Source organism: Salmo salar, chromosome 01, assembly GCF_965601325.2.
Source record: "Salmo salar chromosome 01, fSalSal1, whole genome shotgun sequence".
In the NCBI taxonomy this organism is placed as follows: Eukaryota; Metazoa; Chordata; class Actinopteri; order Salmoniformes; family Salmonidae; genus Salmo; species Salmo salar.
This window is the reverse complement of record NC_138291.1, coordinates 11,267,827-11,290,563: the sequence shown is the minus strand read 5'-3', so window position 1 is coordinate 11,290,563 and position 22,737 is coordinate 11,267,827. Positions and strand designations below refer to the sequence as shown.

At 42.1% G+C, this 22,737-nt stretch overlaps 1 protein-coding gene across 1 annotated transcript; it reads right to left on the bottom strand.

Annotated features, from left to right (window-relative positions):
* Positions 1 to 1,152: 1,152 nt before the first annotated feature.
* On the bottom strand, positions 1,153 to 22,175 carry soul3 (heme-binding protein soul3). Its single transcript, XM_014122844.3, has 5 exons — positions 21,588 to 22,175; positions 10,405 to 10,499; positions 2,449 to 2,590; positions 2,148 to 2,331; positions 1,153 to 1,594 (listed from the first exon to the last, which is right to left on the bottom strand). The coding sequence occupies exons 1-5, from the start codon at positions 21,835 to 21,837 to the stop codon at positions 1,423 to 1,425; spliced, it is 843 nt and encodes a 280-aa protein (XP_013978319.1). The 5' UTR covers positions 21,838 to 22,175; the 3' UTR covers positions 1,153 to 1,422.
* Positions 22,176 to 22,737: the final 562 nt, after the last annotated feature.

Here is a 22,737-nt window from a genome sequence, read left to right as displayed (position 1 = left end):
GATATCCATCCACTTTTCACAAAACATCAAGTAAACGTCACGACTCCTCACCCTTCGGAGGTCGTCAAGCCATCAGGGCTCAACATTAACGCTTGTTCGGGACAAGTAAAAAAACAAAAGTTGGGCAAGCAGAATATAGATTTAAGTTGTCCGAATGGACAAGTAAAAAAATAATCACAAGTGTCTTCCGTATGCGATGTTTTGCACACTGTTCGCATCGGAGTAGAATTGTATTGCATTGACAGGCACGAGCGTGTGCACATTTGTTGATATTCCTTTCTATTTTTATTTTTTTTACCCAGTTATAGCTCATTTTTGGTCAGCAAACAGGGTACGGTCATTCAAATCCTGGAAAAGTCATGGTGTTTGAATCACCTGCATGGGTGAGCAGGCCCATGGACAGACATTGTAGCAGTGAGGTAACCTGTAATATTGACAGACTAACTACATAGCCAATTCAAAACATCTTGTTTAGCCTGGCTAGTTCTCTGTAGCTAACTATTCAGCTTTTAGCATGCATTAATGTCATTGTCTTGTCACCGGCACTCTAGTACGACATTGATGAACGGGTGCATTATTAAAGCAATGCTACGTAGCCCTGTTGTAAAACCTCCTATCAAGCGCTCAACATTGGGAGTTGAGAAATACATCTGACAGTTGCTGAGCTGGGATTCCCCTCTATTAAACATTGGCCATGTCATTCTGACAACGTTCAAAATATTATTAGAATAGCCTCATTGACAAATAACTCACACGCGGTCAAAAGATATCCCATGAAATCGGAATATATTAGATAAACGTGTATTTGTTAGTTACCTTGCTTTGAAGTAGTCTACCTTAGCCATTTGTTCCCTGATTTAATTGAATAAGGAAATTATTTTAAATTAAGACAGTATTTGGTTGTAGTTGTAACGTTGAAATATTTTATAGGCTAAGGGTGGCCAACCATCTTCCAGGAGAGCCTTAAAGGGGCAATGTTGTATTTTGAGACAGGCAAAGAAGCCAATAGGCAGATGGTATTCTACATTTGTCTGATTCTCTATTTTATTTTGTAAAGTGGTTCCTTGCATCATACCTTGATGTAAAAAATGGTGTTGCAGGCCATTTTTTTTTTTTTCAACAAGTAAAAAAAAAAAATCTGTCCTACTTGTCCGAATGACAAGTGACTAAAAAAGTGAATGTCAAGCCCTGACTATGTGAGGAAAACAGCAGAGTAAAATATCTAGACTAGATGCCCTATCGTAAAGGTGTTCATGGACCCAAAGGATGCAGCCTCGCACAGGACTAGTCCTAATAAGGGCCCTTGCAGCAAAGTCCCTAAGTCTCTTCACACTAGAACAGGAAGGGGTGAATCAGTAGGATGGGATAAGGGGGTGTTGGGTGGGTCAAGTTTAGGAGGATGGGCCAAGGTTAGGCTGACCCTCAAGGCCGCTCCAGGAACCAAATCTCGTTCTGTCGGTTCGCCACCGCAGGGTTGGTGTAGCCGGCCACGATGAACGAGTCATTCACATGCGTGGCGGGGGAGTCGAGCATTTCCGCCATGGTGCTGATCTCATTAATGATGGTCACCTCGTTTGTGGCGCCAGTGAAGGACCTGGAGGTTAGAAAAGGGGCACATAGGAATCGAATGAGATTTGATTCAAGTAAGTGAGGTGCACTGGAGTCATTATAACTTCCTTACTCTCATTCTGCTGTGTAAATTCACGAGGCTTTTGAATAGACTCTGCTTTGAGATTGTCCAAAACAATATGCTAAATTAAAACAAAACTGCAGCCACTGTCATTTTTGGAAGGATGCAACAACATGGTGGCTAGCATAAAAGTATTGGTGGCTAACTGACTGAAATAAAGTCATTAACTTTAGCTAAATAGCCTCATGTGACTGACTTAATGTTTGTGTCCAATCGAGTAGCTAGCTAGTTACGTACATGAGATTTGGTTCTGGGTTCCTGAAAACCAGCAAGCTAACTTCTTGACTAACTGTAGGCTGAAAAAAATTGAAATTCACTCGTTTTGCTAGAAACTGTAAACTTGTTTATGCCTCAAACTGACAATGGTTCCAGTAATGATTACAATTTAAAAAGTTTATAATTCATCTACTTTCATATTGTATTGACCAAGCAGAGCAAAATAATTCCAAACTCCTACCTTGTGTATACAATGGTGGCAGGCCATTCCTCAATGCTTATTTCAATGTCAGAAGGAAGGGGTGGCTGGGCTTGGTATTCTGTGGGCAGGTAGTAGGCCACAGTGACGTCCCTGGACAAGACAGAGTGGTTCTCGTCCGTACGGATCACAGTCAGGATAGGGATGGTCATACCCAGATAGCTACCTAAGGACAGGACATGGACAACCAAGAGTCAGGAGTCTGAACTAGACTTGGCTAAACAAGGATAATGTTAGAAGAATATAGGCCCAATGACTCCTATGAAGGCAGTTTTGGACTCACCTGAGGAGTTCTGCTGGCAGATGTATCTCATGAGCTTCATGAAGCCGTAACAGATGCTCTGCTCGTAGGTGTCCTCATGAACCGTGATACACGCCCAGTGGGCCTTCTCATAGTGTCTCTTCTCATAGAGCACGTCTCCACACTGTGTACACACACACACACACACACAGACAGAGAGAGCACTGGGTCACTACCTATGCATTTAATAAAGTCTAATGCAGTGTCACAGCAACACTTTGTTTCAGCATGTTAAGAGTCAGTTGTCAGTAGCTAGGTTTACATTCAATTTGCGACAGAATCCAGGTCTATGCCCAAACAGTTCGAGCTTCTAATTTTAAAAATGAATCTCTCCAGAAATAAGTCTCTCACTGTTGCCGCCTGTTATAGACCCTCCCCTCAGCTCCCAGCTGTGCCCTGGACACCATATGTGAATTGATTTCCCCCCATCTATCTTCAGAGTTCGTTCTGTTAGGTGACCTAAACTGGGATATGCTTAACACCCCAGCAGTCCTACAATCTAAGATAGATGCCCTCAATCTCACACAAATTATCAAGGAAACCACCAGGTACAACCCTAAATCCCTAAAACATGGGCACCCTCATCGATATTATCCTGACCAACTTGCCCTCCAAATACACCTCTGCTGTTTTCAATCAGGATCTCAGCGATCACTGCCTGCATCCGCTATGGGTCCGTGGTCAAACGACCACCCCTCATCACTGTCAAACGCTCCCTAAAACACTTCTGCAAGCAGGCCTTTCTAATCGAACTGGCCTGGGTATCCTGGAAGGATATTGACCTCATCCCGTCAGTCGAGGATGCCTGGTTGTTCTTTAAAAGTAATTTCCTCACCATCTTAAATAAGCATGCCCCTTTAAAAAAAAAAATGTAGAACTAAGAACAGATATAGCCCTTGGTTCACTCCAGACCTGACTGCCCATGACCAGCACAAAAACATCCTGTGGCGGACTGCAATAGCATCGAATAGTCCCCGCAATATGCAACTTTTCAGGGAAGTCAGGAACCAATACACACAGTCAGTCAGGAAAGCAAAGGCTATCTTTTTCAAACAGAAATTTGCATCCTGTAGCTCTAACTCCAAAAAGTTTTGGGACACTAAAGTACATGGGGAACAAGAGCACCTCCTCCCAGCTGCCCACTGCACTGAGGCTAGGTAACACGGTCACCGCCGATAAATCCATGATAATCAAATTTCAATAAGCATTTCTCTACGGCTGGCCATGCTTTCCTCCTGGCTACCCCAACCCCGGCCAACAGCGCTGCACCCCCCCGCAGCTACTTGCCCGAGCTTCCCCAGCTTCTCCTTCACCCAAATCCAGATGTTCTGAAAGAGCTGCAAAACCTGGACCCGTACAAATCAGCTGGGCTAGACAATCTGGACCCATTATCCGCTGCCATTGTTACAACCCCTATTACCAGTCTGTTCAACCTCTTTCGTATCGTCTGAGATCCCTAAAGATTGGAAAGCCGCCACGGTCATCCCCCTCGTCAAAGGGGGTGACACTCTAGACCCAAACTGTTATAAACCTATATCCATCCTGCCCTGCCTTTCTAAAGTCTTTGAAAGCCAAGTTAATAAACAGATCACTGACCATTTCGAATCCCACCGTACCTTCTCCACTGTGCAATCCGGTTTCTGAGCTGGTCATGGGTGCACCTCAGCTACGCTCAAGGTACTAAACGATATCATAACCGCCATCGATAAAAGACAGTACTGTGCAGCCGTCTTCATCGACCTGGCCAAGGCTTTTGACTCTGTCAATCATCGTATTCTTATCGGCAGACTCAATAGCCTTGGTTTCTCAAATGACTGCCTCAACTGGTTCACCAACTACTTCTCAGATGGAGGGCCTGTTGTCCGGACCTCTGGCAGTCTCTGGGGGTACCACAGGGTTCAATTCTCGGGCCGACTCTTTTCTCTGTATATATCAACGATGTCGCTCTTGCTGCGGGTGATTCCCTGATCCACCTCTACACAGACGACACCATTCTGTATACATCTGGCCCTTCTTTGGACACGGTGTTAACTAACCTCCAAACGAACTTCAATGCCATACAACACTCCTTCCGTGGCCTCTAACTGCTCTTAAAACGCTAGTAAACCCAAATGCATGCTTTTCAACCGTTCGCTGCCCGCACCCGCCCGACTAGCATCACTACTCTGGACGGTTCTGACCTAGAATACGTGGATAACTACAAATACCTAGGTGTCTGGCTAGACCGTAAACTCTCCTTCCAGACTCATATCAAACATCTCCAATCCAAAATCAAATCTAGAATCGGCTTTCTATTTCGCAACAAAGCTTCCTTCATTCACGCCACCAAACTTACCCTACCGATACAAAATAGCTTCCAATACTCTACTCAGCAAATTGGATGTAGTCTATCACAGTGCCATCAGTTCTGTTACCAAAGCGCCTTATACCACCCACATCTGCAACCTGTATGCTCTAGTCGGCTGGCCCTCGCTACATATTTGTCGCCAGACCCACTGGCTCCAGGTCATCTAAGTCTATGCTAGGTAAAGCCCCGCCTGATCTCAGCTCACTGGTCACGATAACAACAACCACTCGTAGCACGAGCTCCAGCAGGTATATCTCACTGGTCATCCCCAAAGCCAACACCACCTTTGGCTGCCTTTCCTTCCAGTTCTCTGCTGCCAGTGACTGGAACAAATTGAAAAAAATTGCTGAAGCTGGAGACTTGCATTTCTCTCACTAAGTTTAAACATCAGCTATCTCAGCAGCTAACCGATCGCTGCAGCTGTACATAGTCCATCTGTAAATAGCCCACCCAATCTACCTACCTCATCCCCATATTGTTTTTATTTACTTTGCTGCTCTTTTGCACACCAGTATCACTACTTACACACCATCATCTGCTCATTTATCACTCCAGTGTTAATCTGCTAGATTGTAATTTCTTTGCTACTATGGCCTATTTATTGCCTTACCTCCTCACGCCATTTGCACACACTGTATATAGACTCTTTTTTCCTATTGTGTTATTGACTGTACGCTTGTTTATTCCATGTGTAACTCTGTGTTGTTGTTTCTGTCACACTGCTTTGCTTTATCTTGGCCAGGTCACAGTTGTAAATGAGAACTTGTTCTCAACTAGCCTACCTGGTTAAATAAAGGTGAAGTAAAATAAAATGATGTTTCCATCAAACATTCTTTTTTTGCAGATAAGGCTGTGTGATGACAGTGCACATAAAAAACACACACAAAAAAAACCAACAAAATAAACACTTAAATTCCCATGTACCGAATTGAAAAAAAACCTACAAGTTAAATGGGTTTCCATCACATTTAATTCTACTGATGGGTCTCTCTCTATCTACAACCACTGATTATTATTTGACCCTGCTGGTCATCTATGAACATCTTGGCCATGTACTGTTATAATTTCAACCCGGCACAGCCAGAAGAGGACTGGCCACCCCTCAGAGCCTGGTTCCTCCCTAGTTTCCAGTCTTTCTAGGGAGTTTTTCCTAGCCACCATGCTTCTGCATTGCTTGCCGTTTGGGGTTGTAGGCTGGGTTTCTGTATAGCACTTTGTGACATCGGCTGATGTAAAGAGGGTTTTATAAATACAATTTGATTGATCTTATATTTGTCAAAACAGCAGACAAGCATCGATCATCATGTCACCAGAATAAGACCCTCAATATTTATTGGAAAGGAGCATCAAGCTCATCACCATGCAGTCTCACCATGATGAACTGTGAAGTTCATCATTTATTTAATCAGTAGCCTAATAAACTCCATGCTTCCGAGTCGTAGTGGGAGGACCACACACACCATATCACGTGACTCCAAGTTTACTTTTAACATGTTACTTCATCAGTATTTGCGCATAAAAGGCGTTTCCGCCGCCATTTCTCGCATAATACATTTTAGACAAAAATATCCCACCATGTCGAATGAGCAAATTGTCGGCATATATGCAATTGTACTGAAACTTCCTGTTTACATCACAGCTGTCGTGATTTTATTTTTTTACAGTATGACTTTACTCGCATGAGTACTGATGATAGAAAAGTGGCCACTGACAAGATTTGGTAACTGTATACCAACAGATGTACCGTTAGGAGCCAGCAGGAGATCATCCTCTTAGTATGGGATGTGTCGATTGACACAAAAAGACTACAGTGTTGATTGACGCAGACATTAAAAGATAACATCTCTCCTTTATTTATCCCTACACTCCAGCCAAACACTAACTTGAGGAAAGCCAATCAGACCATTTTATTTATACTTTCCCCAAGTGACTAGGAGGCTTATTGAATTGGCTGAGGGGGATTGCCTCTTCCCCATCCAAAAATAAAATGGCAATCCCAGTCATATCAGCTTTCATCATATTGTAAACACACCTAGTCAGCCTTGGTGTCACGTCTCAACAGAAACATGTGGTTGTCATTGACTGTAATAGTAGAAATGCGTTGGTGCTGCAATCAGGATTTTAAGCCACAAAAGTGGTATTCAGTCCTTGGGGAACATACGGAGCGTAATCAGTTCTCAGACGACAATATTAAGTTGCCATTCATCCCCATCAACCTTTATGTATAGGCGGTGGGGGAAACCATTCTTGTTCTTGGGACTCTGTGTTGACTTATCAGACTCCATCTGAGACTCCTTCTCATGTCTTCTTTTTTTTTTAAATGGCCAGATCAGAACGGCTACAAGGGTTGTCCATACCTCACTTCAAATGCAGATGGTGCTTTCTCCTTGAAACAGAAATCACAATTACCACAGGAACCAAATTGTGTGACTTTTTTGTGATGTGCAACAACAACTATCAGCTGGAGAGAAACTTTAAAATCCAGACAAGTGGGGAAAGATGAAGCGGGAGTTGGGCGATTTTTCCAGCATTTCATACTAGCTATATGCAAGTAAAAAGAACAGCTACACAGGATGAATTTATCATAGAGTACAAACATTAACTCATACAAAAAGAAATTCATGAATAGGTTTTACAACTAAACAAAGTACATTTTATAAAATGCACATTTTCTAGATTATCCCTAGCCCAAGATGTACTCTCAAGGAGCCTACCATTACAATATATATAAAACACCCCTGTACAGAAGACGCCTTCGTCCAATGTAATGAATCGGAGTCATGATCCAGGGCTAGATTATCACCTTGGCTAAAATGCCCAGTTTGGGCCTAAAAATGGTGGAATTAACAAAGACGCCTTAATACTCAACAGAAGGTCCTTAATAAGGAAGCGTTTATTGGCCATCACCTCATCTCCCTCCTCCAGAAGAGGAAGAATCCCTGACTGTCTAGTGATGTCCTTGTCTGATTTTGAACCTGTTTACAGGTTGCTAACAAGCTAAACAGCATGATCTTTACACAGGTGCATCTTGTGCTATAGAGAATAAAAGGCCACTCTAAAATGTGCATTTTTGTCACAACACAATGCCACAGATGTCAAGTTGAGGGAGCGTGCAATTGGCATGCTGACTGCAGGAATGTCCGCCAGAGCTGTTGCCAGAGAATTGAATGTTACATTTCTCTTCCATAAGCCGCCTCCATCGTTTTAGAGAATTTGCCAGCATGTCCAACCGGCTTCACAACCACAGACCACGTGTATGGCGTCGTGTGGGTGAGGGTTATGGTATGGGGAGGCATAAGCTACAGACAACGAACACTAATGCATTTTATCGATGGCAATTTGAATGCACAAAAATACCGTGACGAGATCCTGAGGCCCATTTCTTTTTTTGGTATGTGACCAACAGCTGCATAGAGATCATGGGAAATTCATAGATTCGGGCCTATGATTTTATTTTAATTGACCAATTTCCTTATGAACTGTAACTCAGTAAAAATCTATGAAATTGTTGCATGTTGCGTTTTATATTTTTGTTCAGTATAGTTAGTGTTTGAGCTAGGCCTTTACACATGCATTTCAGTCCAGTATTACTCTGGTACATGGAAATGTGTTCCTGAAACAAAGGGACATCAGCTCATGAACAGTTCCCCTTGGAGGGCCAAACCGAAAGGGATCCTAAAATGACACACACTTCCTGCTGAGCGTAGACTGTGATGCATTGAAACAAACAGCTAACTCCAGTTTAAGGAAGCCCAGTTTAACACAGCACAGAAAGAGGAAGCACTGATCCATTAAGATCAAGCTCAAAAGTCAAGTCTAAGTGTGTGTTAATCCGTTTCTGCTTTTAGAGTACGGTAGTCCCTAAATCCAGGGTAAAACATTACTTTCTTGTTGTCACACTAGAAGAGTTGCAGGAGGAACTGGTTTTCCTGCGGCTCCACCACAGGCAGAGGATTCTGATCATAACGGATGGTCAGGGTACGCTTGCCTCCACCTCATTGCCAGAACTGCAAGGTGAAAAGGCAAAAAATGCTTTTAAAATGAATATTACCAGCTCTACAGCTTCTATTCCAAATACAGGCCATGCAAGTTAATACTTGGGAGTTCCTTTTCTGTTAGTGAAACTCTGACAGAAACTCTACGTACAGGTCATGCAAGTTAATAGAGTAGACGGGGCAGAAACTGAGTTAATTGTGAAAGATTGTAATTGGGAACTATTGACAGGATAAACCAAATACCTCAAACCCACAAAAAACACTAATGAAGTTCAGATAGCAAGTCTATACCTGAGCATGATTTGGCAAGCCGGGCCCTCATCCATAGAGTCAATGCATATATATAAGGTTAGGTTACATAAATCGACAATGAACTATCGAAAAGATGCATGTCATAATAGACAACTACCTTAGCTCTTCTGCCTCTCCATGACAGGCAACACAGAAAAATACATTACGGTTGATTAAGGAGTCTACCTAGTTTCGGGGTAAACATACACTAGATAGGCCTACCCTGCAGCTTTTCTGATGATGGTCCTCCTACCAGGCTTTGGAGTGGACGTCCAGGTTAACACAGTCTGCACAACCTGCTCCCTTGGAATCAGTTTCCCACATATTGTATTTTAAAAATTAGTCCAAAGTGTTTTGAACACTTTATCAGTAGAGGGAAATATTCATCCACTGTAGTCGTCAAGCTTCAGAACTAGCTATATTGGTAAGATGCAAAGCTAGCTACTAAGTTGGCCATCGTTAGCCATTATCAGCTAACTGGTGGCAGTGTTAGCCTAGCTGGCTAGCTAGCTAAGCAGCAACGATAACAATCTTACCTTCAAAATGTGTCCAGACATCAATTTTATTTTTGACCACCCATTGGCGTCGTAGTGCAGGGTCTTTGGGGAAACAGTGAAAAGCTCATTCAACATGACTCCCTCCTTTGTAGGAGTTACATCCAGGGACGCAGCAGTATGACAAGTTTGACTGCGTTGCCTTGGTTTCTGGTCTCGGTTTCCCACTCTGGCCTCATTTTAGTGCAGCCGGAAGTGACGTGGTGTGTAAATTAAGCGAGTAGGAACACACATTTTACAATGAGTCTTAGTAAGGGTTGGGTGGTATGCAGATTTCTTCTTTAAATTTTTTTTTTATATATATGGTATAACGTAGAGGGTGCCATTTTGTTCCAATCTAAAAACAAACAATTATGCTAAGAAAGTACTAAGGAATTCCCATAGAAGATGCTAGCTAAATGCTAACAAGCGAACAAACAAATTGCAAGGCCAGACAACCCAGCTCATAAAGTTTGACAACTTTCTCAAAAGGTTACTCAGTTTTCTGCACGCACAAAACAAATATTAGACAGTAGGAATCTTGATACAGGAGAGGATTGATCTGTCTCTGCTGTAACCAAGAAGCTTTATCTTGCAAGCTAGCAAGTTAGTAAACCATATGCATTTACTTGGCACATCCTAGATATTAAAAATCATTACGTTGGTATTTCAAAATACCCCGGTATACGGTATTCCGCCCAAATGTAGTCTTGTTGCTTGGCCGGCAGAGTAGACATTGGTTCGTTGGTGAATGAGTCAATCATAGACTTGCCTTCTCCTTACGCGTGATGAGGGTGAAGGGCACGTGCTCCCGGTCGTGTTGGCCGTTGTTGTTGCTGGTAATCTGCTGGATGGGCTCAGCCATGTCTGTTTTGGTGAGGAAAAACAAAAAGACTTGGTTAATTTCTATTGAGTTAAATCAAGAGGTTCAAGTAGGGTCGCCATAGTCTGGAAACTTCAAGTTTTGGGAATTTTGCAACCCTACCTTCAAGTACAACAATATGTCAGGGGTTGTATGCTTGTTGACAATGCTATAGTCCTACTAACTAAACAATATGTTCTTACATTTCCTGACTTGGGCTCTATAGATTCAGAAAAACTGGTATTATCTGCCAACCTGCCTAATAGAGGTCAAACTATTCAAGACAAATGTAGACCCTGTGGCATGACTGAAGTATTAGAAGTCTCGGTTTCCTCTTGCAGTCTATAGACGACAATGTTCAGTCTAAAGACCATACATAGTGTTACAGCTTCTCCAATAACTCATGACTAGCCAGCTTCTCCTGGCGATGGCGTGAGAAAGGCTTTCATGTCAGCCAGGGCACAGTGCCAGTTTGTCAGTGCTCATAAATGTCACTCTGGTAGAGGGGAGGGATGCCAAGCTGCCCAAGGTAGACACACACAGGCAACAGTATGCCATGAAATTACTCTACTGCACTATTTCTCTGTATACACAGCAAGCAACAACTTCACCTCTTCAATGTTAATAATGACAAATTCCAACGACTTTCCTCCCCGTTATATCTGTCGTCAAGGGGCTGTGTTCTCTGGCTAACCACCTCTCCCATTCAGCAGGACTACTAATGAATGTAGGCTATCCTTCCTTGGCATTGAATACCAACCGTGGCTGGACAAGTATCGGTTCTCTCTGGCCCTGCTATTTAGTCGGTCACACCATGTCCGTTTCTGGCTGCAGCAGGCATTACCCACGCTGATACCAAACAGAGCCATCTTGAATGTATGAATAATAGTTATTAAAAATACCCTGGAATCCAAGGATGGGCAACCATAGTACCATTTATTTTTTAAATCTTATTAATTCTGTCAAGTTTCAAGCCCTGGTATCATATAAACACACATAAGACAATTTCCTGCAGTTCTATGCATTCTTCCAACTTTAAAACAGAAACATGGGTTGTGAGGTAGGGAGGTTTGTTACTAGGCTGATAACTTGCATTATCCATCTGGACCTTCTCAAATAGTACTGGAGTATTCCTGCACTATACTACCATCAGTATCTGACTCAGTCTCACTAGCCAGGATCTAGGGCAGGGGTGTTGAACACACGGCCCACAAGGTGTCAAACCTCCAGCCCATGAGGGGGTAAGAGACTAACTCAATATACTTTTTTTTTTTTTTTTTAAATACTAAAAATCTGAGATTATTATTTAGACGTTTTAGGGCAGTCAGAACATTCTTTCAAAACAGAAGACGAGCATACCAGACATATCTGGGGATTAGCGCCATTGCTAAATGTCTGGACAAATGATTCAAGTGCTGTTTTGTGAATTTGTTGATGCATTGTTTGTCTGAGTCGTACTAAGTTCTTGGGATCAGCTCGGAATGTCAACATGGCAACAATGGCTCTAGAGAAATCCACATCTAGATGGCCAATTTTTATTATGGCTGACGTTTGTCTGTTTATGGAGCCTGAAGTTGAGGTATGCTACACGCACCCTTTGGCACCGTCAGCTCCGAGAGCCAGTACCATCGACACCTGAATATTCTAGCAGGGCTATTTAAAAATGCTTCTTATTTACTGTAATAATTGTAACCAGCCTAATTGAAAGCAGCACAATAGGGATTTAGAGGGATCATTCACACTGTCAGATTAGGGCAATTCCACAATAACAGAGTGACAGACTCCGATACAAAGTTGGGGTAAGAGTGAGGTTTTTTGCCGTTACGGTTCAAGTAAATGTTGTTCTTGTAAACTTTTCAGTGGAAATTGTTACAAGTAGTCCTTGTGCATAGATTTGTATGGTTTGTTTGACTTTGCAATCATTGGTTTTTGATCAAAAGTTTGGAAACCTACTCATTCAAGAATGTATTTTTACTATTTTCTACATTGTAGAATAATAGTGAAGACATAACACATGTGGAAACATGTAGTAACCAAAAAAAAAAAAAAAAAGTGTTAAACAAAAATCAAAATGTTATATTTGAGATTCTTCCAATAGCCACTCTTTGCCTTGATGACAGCTTTGCAAACTCTTGGTATTCTCTCAACCAGCTTAATGAGGTAGTCACCTGGATTGCATTTCAATTAACAGGTGTGCCTTAATTTGAGAAATGTCTTTCCTTAATGCATTTGAGCCAATCAGTTGTGTTGTGACAAGTTAGGGGTGGTATACAGAATATAGCCCTTTTTGGTAAAAGACCAAGCCCATATCAGGGCAAGAACAGCTCAAATAAGAAAAGAGAACCGACAATCCATCATTACCTTAAGACATGAAGGTCAGTCAATATGGAACATTTCAGTGCAGTCGCAAAAACCATCAAGCGCTATGATGAAACTGGTTCTCATGAGGACCGCCACAGGAATGGAAGACCCAGAGTTACCTCTGCTGCAGAGGTAAGTTACCAGCATCAACATTTCAGCCCAAATAAATGCTTCAGAGTTCAAGTAACAAACACATCTCAACATCAACTGTTCAGAGGCCTTCATGGTCGAATTGCTGCAAAGAAACCACTACTAAAAGGACACCAATGAACATTAGACTAGTGGAAAAGTGTCCTTCGGTCTGGAGTCCAAATTTGAGATTTTTGGTTCCAACCGCCGTGTCTTTGTGAGACGCGGTGTGGGTGAACAGATGCTCTCCGCATGTGTATTTCCCACAGTGAAGTACAGAGGAGGTGGTGTTATGGTGTGGGGGTGCTTTGCTGGTGACACCGTCTGGAATTTATTTAGAATTCAAGGTACACTTATTCCAGCATGGCTACCACAGCATTCTGCAGCGATACGCCAGCTCATCTGGTTTGGGCTTAGTCCCACTATCATTTGTTTTTCAACAGGACAATGACCCAACACACCTCCAGGCTGTGTACGGGCTATTTGACCAAGGAGAGGGATGGAGTGCTGCATCAGATGAACTGGCCTCCACAATCCCCCAACCAAATTGAGATGGTTTAGGATGAGTCGGACCGCAGAGTGAAGGAAAAGCTGCCAACAAGTGCTCAGCATATGTAGGAACTCCTTCAAGACTGTTGGGAAAGCATTCCTCATGAAGCTGGTTGAAAGAATGCCAAGAGTGTGCAAAGCTTTCAACAAGGCAAATGGTGTCTATTTGAAGAACCTCAAATATATTTTGATTTGTTTAACCTGTTGGGGATAGGGGGCAGTATTTGCACGGCCGGATAAAAAAACGTACCCGATTTAATCTGGTTACTACTCCTGCCCAGTAACTAGAATATGCATATAATTATTGGCTTTGGATAGAAAACACCCTAAAGTTTCTAAAACTGTTTGAATGGTGTCTGTGTATAACAGAACTCATATGGCAGGCAAAAACCTGAGAAGATTCCTTACAGGAAGTGGCCTGTCTGACAAGTTGTTGTTCTTCTTGGCTCTGTTTATTGAAGACTGAGGATCTTTGCTGTAACGTGACACTTCCTACGGCTCCCATAGGCTCTCAGAACCCGGGAAAAAGCTGAATGATATCGAGGCAGCCCCTGGCTGAAACACATTAGCGCGTTTGGATAGTGGCCGGTCAGAGGACCATCAGACTTGGGCTCGTGCACGAGGGCACGAGATGTTTTTATTTTCTCTCTCTTTGAACGTAAACACGCTTTCCCGGTCGGAATATTATCGCTTTTTTACGAGAAAAATGGCATAAAAATAGATTTTAAACAGCGGTTGACATGCTTCGAAGTACGGTAATGGAATATTTAGAATTTTTTTGTCATGAAACGCGTCGGGTGCGTGACCCTTATTTACCCTTCAGATAGTGTCTTGAACGCACGAACAAAACGCCACTATTTGGATATAACTATGGATTATTTGGGACCAAACCAACATTTGTTATTGAAGTAGAAGTCCTGGGAGTGCATTCTGACGAAGAACACCAAAGGTAATCAAACTTTTCTAATAGTAAATCGGAGTTTGGTGAGTACCAAACTTGGTTGGTGTCAAAATAGCTAGCCTGTGATGGCTGGGCTATCAACTTAGAATATTGCAAAATGTGCTTTCACCGAAAAGCTATTTTAAAATCGGACATAGCGAGTGCATAGAGGAGTTCTGTATCTATAATTCTTAAAATAATTATGTTTTTTGTGAACGTTTATCTTTGAGTAATTTAGTAAATTCACCGGAAGTGTTCGGTGGGAATGCTAGTCACATGCTAATGTAAAAAGCTGGTTTTTGATATAAATATGAACTTGATTGAACAAAACATGCATGTATTGTATAACATAATGTCCTAGGGTTGTCATCTGATGAAGATCAAAGGTTAGTGCTGCATTTAGCTGTCTTCTGGGTTTTTGTGACATTATATGCTAGCTTGAAAAATGGGTGTCTGATTATTTCTGGCTTGGTACTCTGCTGACATAATCTAATGTTTTGCTTTCGTTGTAAAGCCTTTTTGAAATCGGACAGTGTGGTTAGATTAACGAGAGTCTTGTCTTTAAATAGCTGTAAAATAGTCATATGTTTGAGAAATTGAAGTAATAGCATTTCAAAGGTTTTGAAAATCGCGCCACAGGATTCAACTGGCTGTTACGTAGGTGGGACGAATTCGTCCCGCCTGCCCCAGAGAGGTTAACACTTTTTTGGTTACTACATGATTCCATATGTAATTTCATAGTTTTGATGTCTTCACTATTATTTTACAATGTAGAAAATAGTAAAAATAAAGAAAAACCCTTGAATGAGTAGGTGTTGTAAAACTTTTGGCCGGTAGTGTATATTTTAAAGCGAAAAATCTGAGTCATTGTCACTCTGTTACCATGGAAATGTATGAAGAGGGATTGATGACATACTAGTGCTAGGCTATAGCCTACAACAGTATATAGCCTAACCTTTTATCAGAAAGGTCAATAAGCATAATATTTCACTTTGTTGGTATAAAGTTGAGCAAATCCAAATGCAGTCAGTGTTTCACTAGGGCGGTAGTGACAATGGACACAAGGCGATGGTACTAAATTAACTAAACCTTGAACGTGCTTCACAGCCCACGAGAGGGGGGGGGAGGGTGAGCAGAGGTTAACCCACACAGTATTTTAGGACAGGATTTATTAGCCCAAGCTTTCCCTCAAACAGAGCAGGCTAAGCTATAGCTAATCCGTTGAGTCAGAATGTCCCAACGATGGCTCCATGCTAAGTCTCCAATTAGTTAGTCTGAGAAGAGAGAGGGAACAGGTGGGAGCCCCAGACCCAGTCTAACCAGAACTCATTAAGCAGCATACCCTAGAACATAATTTATCAGTCCTCATCACTCGATGTTCAGCAGCTTACACCAACCAAAATAGCATGCATTTCTACCCTGTGGCTCTGACACTAGCCTACTTCAACTCAACTTGGGAGGGGCTTTGGATTTGCCCAATAACAACCATATGTTTTACTAGTGTGTCCTGCTGAACATACTGGACTCCAGTGAAAACCTAGTATCTACACTGAACAAATATAAACGCAACAATTTCAAATATTTCACTGAGTTACAGTTCATAAGGAAATCAGTCAATTTAAATAAATTAGGCCCTAATCTATGAATTTCACATCACTGGGAATACAGACATGCATCCGTTGGTCACATACTTAAAAAAAAAAAAACAATAACAGGTAGGGGGTGTGGATCAGAAACCTGTCAGTATCTGTTGTGACCATTTGCCTCATACACATCTCCGTCGCATAGAGTTGATCTGACTGTTCATTGTGGCCTGCAAATTGTTGTCCCACTTTTCTTCAATAGCTGCATGAAGTTGCTGAATATTGGTGGGAACTCAATCCAGAGCATTCCAAACATGCTCAATGGGTGACATTCATTTCCCATTACATGGGTTACTGTAAATAAATTATGGTGCTTAGAACTAGGGCCGGGACGAAACCAGTATCGCGATACTCATTGGGACATTTTCATCTTCCAGGAATTGTGTACAGATCCTTGTGACATAGGTCTGTGCATTATCATGCTGAAACATGAGGTGATGGAGCAGATGATTGGTACGACAATGGGCCTCAGGATCTCATCACGGTAAATGCAAATTGTTAGTTGTCCGTAGCTTATGCCTACCCATACCAAAATCCCACCACCACAATGGGGCACTCTGATGTCAAAGTTGTGAACAGCAAACCCTTCACCCACACAATGCCATATACGCCGTCTGCCAGGTACAGTTGAAACCAAGATTAATCCGTGAAGAGCACACTTCTCCAGTGGCCATCGAAGGTGAGCATTTGCCCACTGAAGTCGGTTATGACAACGAACTGCAGTCAGGTCAAGACCCTGGTGTGGACGACGAGCACGCAGATGATCTTCCCGGTGATGGTTTCTGACAGTTTGTGCAGACATTCTTAAGTTTTGCAAACCTGCAGTTTCATCAGCTGTCTGGGTGGCTGGTCTCAGACGATCCCATAGGTGAAGATGCTGGATGTCAAGGTACTGGGCTGGTGCAGTTACAAGTGGTCTGCGGTTGTGAGGCTGGTTGGACGTACTGGCAAATTCTCTAAAACAACGGAGGCGGCTTATGGTAGAGAAATTAACATTAAATTCTCTGGCAACAGCTCTGGTGGACATTCCTGCAGTCAGCATGCCAATTGCATGCTGCCTCAACTTCAGACATCTGTGGCATTGTGTTGTGACAAAACTGCACATTTTAGAGTCCTTCTATTGTCCCCAGCACAAGGGGCTGGGGACAATGATCATGCTGTTTAATCAGCTTTTGATATGCCACACCTGTTAGGTGGATGGATTATTTTGGCAAAGGAAAAATGCTCACTATCAGGGATGTAAACAAATTTGTGGCCAACATTTGAGAGAAATAAGCTTTTTGTGCATTTGGAAAATTTGGGGATCTTTTATTTCAGCTCATGAAACATGGGACCAACACTTTACATGTTGCGTTTTATATTTTTGTTCAGTTTATCTTGAACACCATTAGTACTGGTCAGGCCCAGAGGTTGAGACTTTACTCTAGGGACAGCTGCATAGACAACATAGTCTGGGTGTACCTTTTTCAGTTCTCTGCTGCGGCTGGCCGCCTGATGCACACCCAGTCTGCATTCCAGAGGCCCTAGAAGTAGGTCAGGTACAACTTGCCTCCGTTTCCACTCTGCACCGGGCAGAGGCATTCTGGGTGCAAATCTGGTCGCAGTTCAGCCAGCCAGCCAGCCAGCCTGACTGTGAGCAACAGGAGCTCTATCACTTGACTGCACGTACATTCAGTCCGCTGCAATCTGCATTCTAGCCTTGGGGTTATTTGGGGCACTCAGTGTTGCCTCATGTTAGCCTCGGGCAGGGGCTTTAAATTCAGGCCAAAATATTCACATTCTCCATGGTAAAATTGTAAACAAAGTGTCTTATTTTAACCTGGGGGTTTTGAACGCGTGTCATTTTTCAGCCATTCCTGTATTCTGGAATGTATAGGTTATATTTTTTTCCTCAGAGGTAGGGTAGGAAACAGTTAAGCTATTTACAGAGCCTGAAACATTGCTTTCAATATTTTTTTTTCTTTAACAAGGGAGTAAGTTCAACATTTCAATTGTTTATGCTTTCAGTTAGTGTTTAAAGTAGGGCTGTGGCAATGCCAGTATCGCAAAAAAATGTTTTTTGTCCTTTCAAAACCTACAGCATGTAAAATATTGTGTGCTAAAGCTTGGAAAATAAATACATGTGACTGGATGACAACATAATTGTTTTTTTCCAACATTATGGCAGTTTTCCTAAAGAAGTCAAATCTGCTCGTTTGGTTATTTTGCCACAATACTAACGAGTATCATTCCGGTCCTAGTTGTAAGTACCATAATCCATTCATTTATTTACAGTGGCGACCAGTTATTCAGGGCAGGTGGGGCTTGCCTGTTATTTTGGCATTAATACAAGTCACATATCAGTTTGCAAACAAAGTAAAAAATATATATATAATGGAGTTAATAAAGCCACATACACAAGAAAACAAAAGAGACCATGTTTGTAAGGCAGCTCCAAAATGCAGATGTTTCAGCCTAGCTCAGTGGTTTATGGGGCAAGCCAGCAGAAAATAGGAGCGTTGCTCCGTGATTGGCTCAGTGTTCTGTCACTCATGGTGACACTACATCACAGCCATGTAGTAAGGGTAGACATTGAAAATTCAAGCCCTTTGGCTCCTGCCACAGAATTACATTAGTAGTGCCCTTCCAAGAGGGCTCAAGGTCATTGGCCACAGATAAAATGACATCAAATGACGTTATATGTACAGTAGCTTTGATTGGACAGATCACATCAACATTTTACTTTCAAAATCTTAGCTAGCAGTCATCATCATGAATCAATTCGACAATCTACTGGCAAATCCTTTTTAATCGTTGTCATATGAAGAGAAATTGTAGATAAAACGTATCGGTGTTCATCGACCATTGGACATAAACATTACACAACAAGTTGTAAAGGAATCAGTGACAGTGGCTAACTGCAAGCATTGCAACTGGGAAGTCGGGAATAAACGAGCTCAGACTGAGAAGAAAAAAAAAATGTTTTGAACGGTCATCCAAATCAGAATTATAAATCCTCTTTCTTTCTTTCTTTCTTTCTTTCTTTCTTTCTTTCTTTCTTTCATGACAGAATTTGCCCACGAAGGACCACGGCACCACCTTCCTGTTCAACTGAGCACATCAGAACAAGGTAAGTCTAAAAATGTCTTATATGCTGCTGCATAAATTATGTAATATGCCAGGGAGATATGTATAATGTAGCTAAGAAAGTAATAAGTGTATGTTGTGTAGTAAGCTGTTAGTAGCCCATGTGCCTCACCCTAATACTTTTGTCTATTTTCACCTCATGTTACTGTTCTGACTCTGTGGTGCACATGTAGCCTTTAACCTCTTTTTGAGAAATGTAATCATTGAATATTGTAAGAGCTTTCATTGTCTGCTTATATGCCCCCTTTATTTATCCTACAGTTCTGACTTGGTGTACAGGTAAAAAGCACTAAGAATGGCCCATGTTCTGAATTCTGTTCATTTAAAAAATGCTGAACAAATAGTTATATTGACTACATCCGTCCTGGCTCGCTCATTAATGTCTATCAAAATTACGGATTGCCTTTTAACCACTTGTCGGCCCCTTATGCCATAGTTTGTATATCTCAATTGTCAGAAACCACATTTGTTTAAGCAAGTCAGCCATATCAGCTATGTTTTTTTTTAAAGGTAGTAAATGAGGCTGATTGAACTGTTTCGCTACCAGACAAATCTTCGCTGATAGCCAGGTGTAGTAGTGGTAAGATGTTGGGAATGCTGTTGGGACAGCTTTATGTAGGCCCTAACCATTTGTGGGCACCGTTTGTCACCGTTATGGAGCAATTAATGCATTGTTTAGTTTAGTGTTGTGTAGTGACTTTGCTGGCATTCATCCCACTTTTTATATTGTTTGCCCCACCAAAATGTACATTCTAAAATAACCACTGTTCATTTATAGTAACCAAGGCTCCTCATGTAATGGGAAACGGGTCCAAAACTACCCTTACATTGTAGTTTCATTGGTTTTCCTCTAATCTCTCGTGGACAACTTAATTTTTTAAATTTAACTAGACAAGTCAGTTAAGAAGAAATTCTCATTTTACAATGACTACCTACCCCGGCATAACCCTGCCCTAACCCGGAAGACGCTCGGTCAATTGTTCGCCGCCCTATGCGATGGTTGTGATACAGCCCAGGATCGAACCAGGGTCTGTAGTGACATGCAGTGCCTTAGATTGCTGCGTCACTCGGGAGCCCCTACGTAACATAACTGGCATCGGTCAACAGACGGATGCGAATGACAACTTTGATTCCGATGTGCAGATTTTTCCTCATTTTGACAAGTCACAATTTCCCAGGTGTTAGCATCCAGTCTTTGTATTCCTTTTTTTTTGACAGAGTGGAATGTTAGCTAAACAGACTGGTACACAGGCTACCTTTACTAGCCACAGGGAGAAAAATAAACAGAGGTGTAAACGGGGCTGTAAAGGTGCAATATGAAGAAATCGCTCTGCCATTTCCCAGTTACTAAAATTGTAATAGTTCACCTAATTTCATAAGTGACAAAACAAGCAATCATTGTACCATTTAAACCACTGTGAAATATTTTCAGTAACCAGAAATATTGTATTTTCAGCTGGTGTACAAAACCGAAAGTAAAAGACACAAAAACTAAACTTAACAGGAACTATCAAATAGAATAGAGCACATAGAACAGATCTACTGCTTCTTTGACTGGCTTTCAATGAAAATGACAGATCTAACTCACATTTTTATGTGAATTTGGTCGGGTCACCCAAAAACAAAGTGACATCACGGTCATGTTACTGCTACAAGCAGCACTTGTATCTTAGGAGGCTACGAATACATGAAGCCCCTAATTCTCACGTCAGTCACTAAGACCATTATTCGCAGCCTAGGATTTCCATTAAATTAAGTACATTCTGTTAAATCAATTGGAGTACACATTGTGACTAACCAAGTTACAATAGTACCGTATCCGAGTCACTGTATACGTGCATGTTTTCACTCTTGATGTGAAAGTGTCTAATATTTGCACTCTTGATGTGAAAGTGTCTAATATTTGCGCTCTGTGTGATACGATGTATCCAGTTTCTTGGCTGGTGTACAGCAATTACCTACAATGCACTGTAACCGTTTGCCGGTCAATGTTGACGGCTGTCAAAACAGTGGTGTCGACAATGATTTATTGTCACAGGATGCCTACTTGTGAAACAAGTATACTTTATTTGTGTGATCGAATGACAATGTCTGGCACCCTGAAGACGCCGACTACCTGAATAGTTCTAGTTCGACCTGGTTGGCTGATCTGATCTCCCTCGATGAAACGGGAAATTAAAAACAAAAGTAGCCAAGATTGCACTTTGTTGTCACAACCAGTGTGAACCGTTTTGTTTATACTGTCCATACAACGACACAAGCGAATTGCCCATTTAAAACCCGTATTACTTTCTCAATATGAAATGTACAGTGAGTGTGTTTACGCTTAATACCAAATGCTTTACCTCGAGGCACTTCCACTTGGTGTCCCCGTGCGGCGTCCTGCCAGTAGCGCAGCAATCTGTCTTGTTGCTCTTCGTCCTCGATCATCTCACCCGCCTCTTCCAGACTCCCATTGCCCGAATCTGACAGCTGGTCTTCCGAAAAAGATTCCAGGTCCTCTAGCGTGATCATACCATTTGAGGAATCGTCGCCGCCTCCACCGATACCGTCGAGTCCACCACCGCCATTCATACTACAATTACCTGGCTCCATTCTCCACTCTTGGAACAGCTATCTAGATATAAAAGTACTCCAAAGCAAATGTGTACAGTAGGACTACTGTTGTGTCTAAATAAAGACCGCTGTTGGTGGTAGTTCAGAGAGCGTTGCGGTAAATTCTGACTCAGGTAAAATTCGAATTAGGAAAACTTTAGGGCCATTTTTTGCTCTAATCTTGACGTTTATTTCGACGCATTAAGCCATGTTGTTTTCCATATGCAACCTATATTATATTTACAGAAACCATTTCAAACCTGTTATATAACTGTTAACTCGTCGAATACGTCAAAACAAATACCTAACATGTCCATACGCGACGCGGTGCATGGACTGTAATGAAGTTGATGTTTATAAGACATGACGGACACCGGGCCACTCCTCCCACCGCAATACGGGATGCGAACTTTCCTTTCGTAGGACAGCGGAGGGAAAGTCGCTATTATCCGCCGGATGATTGGTGGAGGCTTATTGGGGGCGTGACATCACTACTGGCGTTTACCAAAACAAAGGCGTACCATTTCTCTTCCTGGGACAGGGTTGCTATGTTCGTGTTTTCTTATAATATGCCTATTTTGAAAACTATGTCGCGGGTGAAAAATGTATTTATTGGTCACGGGTTGCAGGTTTTTCGGCTACTTCTAAGTCTTAGCGCGGCCCCCATGACATTTGTATTTAAAAAATATATATATTTTATTGTGACCTGCTGCTGACTATCAGGCAGTGAGGCAGGATGTTGCTGAGTGAGTGGTGGGGAGGGTTATGTGTGTGTTGAGCGAGCACTGCAGCATGCAGGTTAGTCTATTATTGGCTGACTCACATGAGTGAGAGGAGACAGAGCAGCACACGCCGTGAACTTTTTACCAGTTGTAGGTAGGCTAATTAACTTCTCATTAC